The following is an 8,741-nucleotide window of genomic DNA, read 5'->3' on the forward strand; positions in this document are numbered from 1 at the left end:
GACAGATCTCTGAGTTCTAGGCTAGCCTGGTCTACAGAGTTGAGTACCAAGACAGTCAGGGCTACACAGAGACACACTGTCTCCAAAAGAAAGAAAGAAATACCATGAGTAAGGTCAGGTGTAATGGCACACACCTTTAAACTCAGCACTCTGTAGGTTGAGGCAGACAGATGTCAAGGCCAGTGTGTTCTACATAAGAGTTCAGGGCTACACAATGAGACCCTATCTCAAAAACTGAAAGGGGGGAAAAAAAAAGAAAAGGAAAGAAAAAGAAAAACCATGACTATAAAGCCAATCCCAGAGAAGCTAAGGCAGAAGGATCAAGACTTTGAGGCCAGCATGATCTATACAGTGAGACCCTGTCTCAAAACTACCAATTATAAACAAATAACAACATGTCTGTGTTCATATAAAACACAACATAGTAACCTTAACTTTTTAAAAAGTGACTTTACAAGGAGCCAGTAAAAACATTTGCTACTAGCCTGGCAACCTTAATTTAATCCTTGCAAACTACATGGTTGAAGGAGAGAACTGAATCCCACAAGCTGGCCTCCGACTTCCGCATTTGCATCATGATGTGTGCTTACATCAGTATAACTTTAAAAAGAATCTCTTTTAAATTTAGTCTGCATGTCTAAGTGCTCTGGCTCCAGTGTAGAGCACGTGCATCTAGTGCCTGGGGAGGTCAGATCCCCCAGAACTGGAGGAACAGACAATTGTTATAGATGGCATCATATGGGCACTGGGAACTGAACCCAGGTTCTTTAAAATAGCAATTAATGTTCTTAACTGCTGAGCCATCTCTATAACCTCATAAATGTAATTTTAAAAGAAAAATTTTTAGTTTTACAAAACAAAAACAAAACCAGATGGAATTTGGTTGAATAATAGCTTGACCAGCCTGGGCATAGTAGCATACACTAATTAACCCAGCACTTGGAAGGGACAGGTAAGCAGATCTGAGTTTGAGGTCAGCCTGGTGTCTACATACTAGTAGTTCCAGACTAGCCAGAACTACAGTCTCAAAAAACAAACCGAGTAATAGTTTGCCCAAAATACTGTCATACCAACATATGGCACTGGCCACATTCCAAGTACTCCATGACCAGAAAGATCTACTGGGTACCCTATCAGCTTTATTAGTAAGCATATTAATATTTTATTAAAAATTATAATTTACAGGGTCTTGGTAGATAGCTCAACGGTCAAAAAGTGCCCTGCTCTGCCAAGGACCAGAGTGTGGTGTCCAGAATCCACACCAGGCAGCTTACAACCTCCTGTAACTTGAGCTCCAGGCAGATGCAATGGCTCTGCTCTTCACAAGCACCACACAAACGCACATACCCACACTCCCACACACATAACAACAAATAAAGTAAATCTTTTGGGGAGGTGGTTCGAAGCAGAAACCAGTTTCTCTGTGTAGCCCTGGCTATTCTTAGAACCCTTGAGAACCAGGCTGGCCTTGCACTCACAGAGCTCCACTTGCCTCTGCCTCTTGAGTGCTGGGATTAAGGCGTGCATTACCATCATCTGGTGAACAAACTTTTCAAACATTAGTAACAACGAACAGCTTACCTTCTGCACCTGGGCTTTGACCAAGAGTCCTGGGAGCAAGTTATTCAGGTTCCAGCTTTGCTCCTCAGTTGCAAAGGCAGAAGAAATCTCTGAGTGCTCTACGGAGAGACTCACAATTCCTCCGTTGCTTTTCACCTCTTCAACCAGACAGGTCAGGTACTGGCCAATTTTGAGCTTAGCACCTGTAAGCCCAGCCCCAGCACCAAAAGAAGAGTATACCTTCATGAGAATGGCCCTTAACTGTGGGACCAAGCTAACCTGAAAAGTACCATGGCCCACCCGCCCAGTGATCACCTGATGCTCATCAGCCATGAGAAGGGTAGGATGTCAACCTAACTGCTCTAGAATTCAACTCTCTCACAGAAATGGGAACCAAATAAGCTAGGAGTGGCAGGCAAGTTCAGTAGATTCTCTGAGATTAAGCATACTGAAGCCTGTCTATCTCACCATAGAGATTTGTCATTCTCTGACCCTCCATGCATTATCTTCCCTATCAGCTGTCATTAATTCTCCAAAGCCAACCAGCCTGCAGGGTCACTATTCTGTCCTGTTTCTAATCAAAGTGGCAATAAAATATAAATATAATCCCGTATGTCTGAGCTCACCCCCATGTACCAGCCCCATCTCCACTAGCCCTCACCTTTGTTCTTCTGTAGTGAAAGAAAAGCTCTGGTCCCAACAACACCAATGTCCACTAGGTAGCCATGGTCTTCGAGGCTTGACACTGTGCCTGTCAGCAGCTGGGGGAAGGGAAGCAGGCCTAGAAGTTTCATATCAAAGGCAAACAGGACACCCACCAACTCCACTACCATTCAAACATAAACTTTACAAATGGACTCCTCATTAATCATGGCACTCAACCTTGACATCATAGCTCCCTACCTGAAATCAGAAGGGAAGATGTCAACTCTCTCATGGGGCTTAAAGGGTTTGTCTCCAGAAAGTGAGGAGTATTATATATCAAGTTTGAAATGATACATGGACAGTGTTTAAAAACAGAAAAATCTTTTATATTAAGCAATGAGTTCCATGGCTCTATAGAATCACACCCAGAGCCAGGATTACCAAGAGAATCCAGAACCATCCTTTTATCTTCCATTCATTTTTTTCTAAACTCTTGAGAAAGCGTATTTTGCCAACAATGTATACATTTCATGAGAAACAGTGAGCAGCTTCGGCCTTAGCTGGTCTCTGTGAAATCACTGAAATCTCAAATGGAGAAGGGGAGACTGTCTACTACGTCCTATATTTGCTCTGAGAACTGAACAAGACAAAGTGCCAAAAAGAGCACTGTCAGGAAGGGGGCCTCCCGGACACTTGTCAATTTGTTGCAATATGGCTTACTTTTGTTCTCTTTGAACAGAACTAAATCCTATTCAACTTTATAGGCCTTCCTTAAACCCCACTGCTTCTAACCAAACACTTCAAGATACATCTGACCCTTAATCACCAGAACATTTGTGTGCAGCTCCCTTTATTATACCTAATGGACTTGGAGGATCTAGCCTAAGTTCACCTGTATCTCCAGAGTTGGGCATTCAGACAGCTGGTAGGCTGGCTGCTGTCTGACCTTTTCTTGCACTCACTGAGGGGTCCTTGACATCTCCCAAGGCAGGGTTCTGGAAAGACTTACACTCTGAAGAACTAGTGGGAGAGCATCACAAGACACTCTTTTTACCACCTGGTCCAAGCCTCCCTGCAGGCACTTGACTGTGCCTACCAAAGAAGCTTCCACTTTTCTTTCTTCCCTCCACAATAACAGAATTAGGTTCAAGTCTTCAATGTTCCCTGAGCACCTAACAGACTCCAGAAAGACCCACCGCCTGAACAGGCATTAAACAGAAAGTAAAAGGTGGCCTAAGCCACACCCCCAGGAGACGGCATGACATGCTCCTCCTCCCTGTGACATCCAGATACGTACCATGCCCGGCCTCAGGGCCTCAGCACTCAGCACTTTGTTGACATGTTTGGGGTTTAAAGAAAGCTTGACAGTCTTCTTGCCCCTATCTGTGATGTCCAGGCTGCTCACCACACACCTCACCAACATTCCAGGTGAGAAAAGGTCAGGCAAGCGGAGTAGGTCCTGCATAATGGTAATGAGAAAGACCGGAGAGATGTACAGTCATGTGTAATCCAGCTCCTCACAGCTGCCCACCTTCATCCTAAGCTGCTCCACCTTTTGCCTATGCTAACAGCACTTCCTTTCCTGCTACAGCCGGACTTGCTTGGACTCCCCTCTTCCTGTACCTGGGAAACCTTCATCCTTCAGACCTCAGCTCCAATGGTATTTTCTTATAGAGGTGTTCTAGGTTCCCTAGACTAAGTCAAAAAAATCCCTGTATTGGGCTGGAGAGATGACTCAGAGGTTAGGAGCACTGCCTGTTCTTCCGAAGGTCCTGATTTCAATTCCCAGCAACCACATGGTGGCTCACAACCATTTGTAATGAGATCTGCAGAATACAGTATATATAGTAAATAAATAAATCTTTAAAAAAAAAATTCCCTGTATTGTTTAAAAAAATACAACCCCTGGGTCAGCAAGTTGGATGGGCAGTAAGAATGCTTGCTGAACATGCCTGAGGACCTATGTTGGCTCCCAGGAACCCACATGGTGGAAAGAGAGACCCGAACCTCACAGGCTGTCCCCTCTGACCCCCATGTGTGATATGGCATGTGCACACCAGCACAAAATAAATACGAAACACAAAAAAACCAATGGTTTCCATGGCACTTGCATTTTCTTTTCTCAACATTTCTATTCTAATTCCAGGGGCAAGTTTCACCCAGACACCCCTTACCTCCAGAGGCTCTTCTTGGGCCACCTGCTTGTTCAGCTTCTGAGTATAGGCATCACAGATTTCAGTCACTTGCACAAACCCTTGGAGGCCATTGGGAAGACTGATGACCAGTTCCAGTTCATTCACCTCTTTCACACAACCCAAAATCCGCATTCCCTCACACAGGGACTAGAAAGGAAAACATACATAGTAACTACATACAGTAAAGCAGACGACAATAACGGCAGTTAGGGGGACTATGGCTTTTTGTCCCAACACCAATACTAGAGGGATTTTATAAACAAAAGGAAAACACAGGCATGTGTATATATCCAGGCATACCAGCTATCTCACTGAACGCCAGGAAAGGTCTTGATCAGACAGGGCTACAGTGATGAACTGCTAGAGCCGCCAGCACTCTCTACCATACCCTAGCAGCCCTCATACAGAACCCCTACAAGACAGCACGGGAAGGAGACAGACCACTGAAGCAACGGCAGCCTGGAGTCAAAGGGCACAACTCTGACACAGCGTCTAGAGTCCTCAGACATGGGGGAAAGTGGGCTTTCTTTTGTCAGGAGTTTGAATTTTCATGACACCAGCATCACATTTTTACATGAAATCTCTAGTTTTTTAAAGTATCACCAAGTTAAATAATTTTTTTAAAATATCACAATAGAAAACAAAATATTTCTGCAGGCTAATGAATTACCCCAGAATAATCTATTTTCCTATTTTAAAATGAACATATATTGGAGGATGAAGATGAGAATAATAAAATTTTAAGAACTGTAAGACCACACCATTAATCTGAGGCCATTTCACATCTACACAATGAATGAGCAGAGGTCAGGCATGGTTTGACATACCTTTAATCTTAGTGTTCGACAGACAGAGGCAGGAAGATCTCTATTAGTAGGAGGTCAGCCTGGTCTGCATAATGAATTCAAGGCTAGCCAAGGGTTAGATAGTGAGATTCGGTCTCTAGTTCTAAATTCTACTAAAAGACAAGCATATATAAACCACACATATCTAACCAATTTCATGATTTTTTCTTGAGACAGAGTCTTGTGCATCTCAGACTAGCCTGGAACTCACAGTTACGGATGACCTTAAGCTTCTGATCTTCCTAACCCAAGTCCCTAAGTACTAGGATTACAAGCATATACCACATCTGGTTCATGTGATGCTGAGGCTCAAACTCAGGGACAGAGAGTGGGGATAGGGGACAGATGGGAGGCAGGCTGACTATACACAGTACTCCCTGTACGTGCAAGATGGAGGTCCTTGGCTACATAGACGGGTCAGACAGCATAAGACCTTACCTCAAAAAACCCCCAAACAGAGCCAGGCAGTGGTGGCACACACCTTTAATTCCAGCACTGCGGGGGGGGGGGGCACGGACTCGGACCACGGTCGGATGGACAGGCAAATCTCTGTGAGTTCAAGGTCAGTCAGGTCTACAAAGCAAGTTCCAGGACAGGCTCCAAAAGAAACCCAAACCAACCAAATAGAATGACACCAGGTGGCATTAGTTAATAAGCAAAGGAAAAGCTCATTTCTCATAATTTGCACTTGTCTCTATAGACACATACAGAAAACATAATTGTGTGCACATATGTATACAAAGAATAAAGGAAAAGAGGGAAGAGACACAGACTTAAACAAGGAGCACGTTACAGAGAACACCAAGTATTACAAACCTCAACACTGAGGATTTCAAATTTCTCTCTCACAGATTTCTTGGCTTCTCTCTTTTCAGTTTTCAGTTTTTTTGTTTTCATGGGCCCTTTCTGGCTCTTCTTCCTTTTAGTGGATTCTTCCTCTGTGGAGATCTTAAGAGGAGAAAAAAGATTCACGGATGCAGAAGAATGATACGCAGCCATCTTAGCTGTCACCACGGGTTTGGGGTCCCGTTACCTTGCTCTGTTACTTTACTCCCCCAGGCCACTCCACTCTCCCACCCCATTGTCTTCATTTCTGCTGCAGTCCCAAGCCTAGTATCCAGGTGCCAACGTTCCCCTTGCCCAGGGTCTGAGAAGCCTCCTCCAACTTCCCAATGTCTCTTCTGTCCTGCGTGCTTCCTCTGGTGAGCGGGGTGGACACTGGAGTTCCCTAGCTTGAGAAGCCACGTGTCACGTGGAAATGGAATCCTGAGGCTCAGGAAAAACTCCAACGCTTTTCCACAACAAACTTTATGCTTTCAACAAAACATATACCTTCCCTACAGCTCAGTTTCTCAGCATGGAACAATGACTTCTACTCTAGAATACATGTGGAGAGATTCTGTAATACCGATGACCTAAGGCCACACACCCCTAAATGGTGGTTTTCCTTCTCTCCAGCATCAAGAGCACAAACCACTCTATGAGACTGAATTCTAATGTAAGCTCTCCTTACTAGGACTCCTTTTAAATAAATGCACAATGATTAGAACTGGGGCAAAGGAGCTCAGGAAAAGACAACTTGCCTAACATGCACAAGGTCCTAGGTTCGAGCCCAAGAACCACAAACAAAACAAAACTTCAGTATCAAATCCCTTTTGTCCATCCTTAATCAACTGGCACAGACTCCCTAAGGACAAGTCACAAAAGCATTTCAACATCAAACACTAAACATCAAAAAGAAGCCTGAGGTGGCAGAGACTCTTTAACAAGTTCAGTTTCTAAAAGTGACATTGAAGAGAAAGAAACTGGAACATAACTGCTGCCAGCAAGGCTCGGTCATCCTGGAGATGCTACCAAGTTTCAGGTCTCACCAAAGCAGCACACCACTTACATCAAATAAGTTGTCCTGTTCAACTGCCTGCTGGGAAGGTTTCTCTGATTTGTGGCTTTTTCTTGTACCCCCTCGGGGGAAGTTTTCTTCCAGGTTTGCCATGTTTGCGTCTCCTAAAGCTGATAGAAAGAATAATGGTGAGCGGTAGCATTGGGGGCAGGTTTCATAAAGGATGTGATTCATGGCATGAGAACCTTCTAGCAAGGCACTAAACAAGACTTAAGAGTATGTTATATAAAGTTGATATACCAGGTTCTTGTTAATCCATGTCTTTCCAACTTTGTATGATTCAAAACCATGAACTATATATACACTATGTACCATCTTCCAGGAAAGGATTCAATATAGCAAATGTTCATTCAATATTAATTATTGTAATAATGTCAGGTGTGTGTGCATCTGTGCATGTGTGTGTACATAAATACAATATGTAAGTAATTTAAAATGCAAATCAAATTATAAAGCATAAACAAAAAAGTGACAAGATTCAGTAAAGGTGGCAAGCTTCATGAGAAAGATGCTTTTGAGCTGAATGTTCAATAAGTAGGAAGCCAGGTCTGATGGGCCACGCCTTTTAACGTCAGCACTTGGGAAGCAGGCTTAACTCAATTACCAAAAATTAGTTATCAAAAATAACTAATAATAATAAATAGTAATATAAGTAGAAAGGGGGGGCACTGAAAAAAGCCTATTTTCCAAAACATGCCAGTCATTTGCCTATCAAACAACTGTTTGAAGGGCTTCTTTAAAAACTGAACCCTCTAGTAAACCACTTAATAACAAGGTACATTTTGGAAATCAACTTGGGCTCTTCCGTGGAGGATAATTGAAAACTAAGTAGCTTGTCTTTACTTGGTACTTCAGAGACTTGGGGGAAGCGACAGAATAATGGAAAACAACATTCTTCACTCTACCGACTGGAGAGGAAAAGAACGAAACCAAAGCAAGTAACTCAAAGGCAAGTTTTAGAAACAGCGTGTAAGGGTTGAAGAGCCACCGAGCAGGTCAACCATGGGAACCAGGGCAAGGTATAAATGAAGACACAAGACAGGTTGGTTTATTCTGAGATACCTGGGGATAAAAGTTCAGTTACAGCGTGAGACTGAAAGAAGTGACGACCGAGAAGAAATGCAGGATTTGGTCTGTATGGGTGCATGCGTCACAGAAATAGGGCCACTGTGCTGGCAATCCAACCCTTAATTCCCATTTTAGACCCGATGAGACTGAGGCGCCGAAGAGCCTGGCGATCACGTGCAGAGAAGGCACTAAGGGTACTTGAAGTGGACAGCCTGGCTTACAAGAGCCGCTAAGGCAAAAAGGGGCATGGGTGGGGAGACCACACATGCCGACTCAAAGGTGCATAGCAGGATGGCCGGAGACCCGGGCCAGGAAGCCGAGGTGGGAGCCATGAGGTCTCCTCCCTCTGGCCGAAGCTCCTGGGTTCCAGCCCCGTCGCTCCTGCGACTGCCTACCTCACCGGCCGGTTCGAAGCGATCGCACGCGCAGGAAACCGCGCCAACAGCCCCACGCCGCTCTCCTAAAGACGTCAGCAGGATCCGTTCTACTTCCGTTATGAGGACCATTCAGACACGGGCCGAGAAGGGA

At 44.3% G+C, this 8,741-nt stretch overlaps 1 protein-coding gene across 2 annotated transcripts in view; it reads right to left on the reverse strand.

Moving 5' to 3' along the window:
• Positions 1–8,695, reverse strand: part of Pdcd11 (programmed cell death 11) — a 43,431-nt gene extending 34,736 nt beyond the window's left edge. Inside the window, exons 1-7 of one of the 2 annotated variants that reach the window (XM_050145320.1) lie at positions 8,609–8,695; positions 7,137–7,255; positions 6,062–6,193; positions 4,380–4,547; positions 3,503–3,664; positions 2,222–2,321; positions 1,582–1,763 (exon numbers count right to left, since the gene is read on the reverse strand). In XM_050145320.1, coding sequence (XP_050001277.1) covers positions 1,582–1,763; positions 2,222–2,321; positions 3,503–3,664; positions 4,380–4,547; positions 6,062–6,193; positions 7,137–7,238 — 846 coding nt within the window. In that variant the 5' untranslated portion in view covers positions 7,239–7,255; positions 8,609–8,695. Of the gene's footprint in view, positions 1–1,581; positions 1,764–2,221; positions 2,322–3,502; positions 3,665–4,379; positions 4,548–6,061; positions 6,194–7,136; positions 7,256–8,207; positions 8,588–8,608 lie in introns of those variants that run through there. The other variant, XM_050145312.1, reaches the window with a different exon arrangement.
• Between the last annotated feature and the right edge of the window lie 46 nt (positions 8,696–8,741).

Source organism: Alexandromys fortis, unplaced genomic scaffold (genome assembly GCF_014885135.2).
Source record: "Alexandromys fortis isolate MF-2015 unplaced genomic scaffold, M_Fortis_MF-2015_v1.1 scaffold_16, whole genome shotgun sequence".
Taxonomy (NCBI): Eukaryota; Metazoa; Chordata; class Mammalia; order Rodentia; family Cricetidae; genus Alexandromys; species Alexandromys fortis.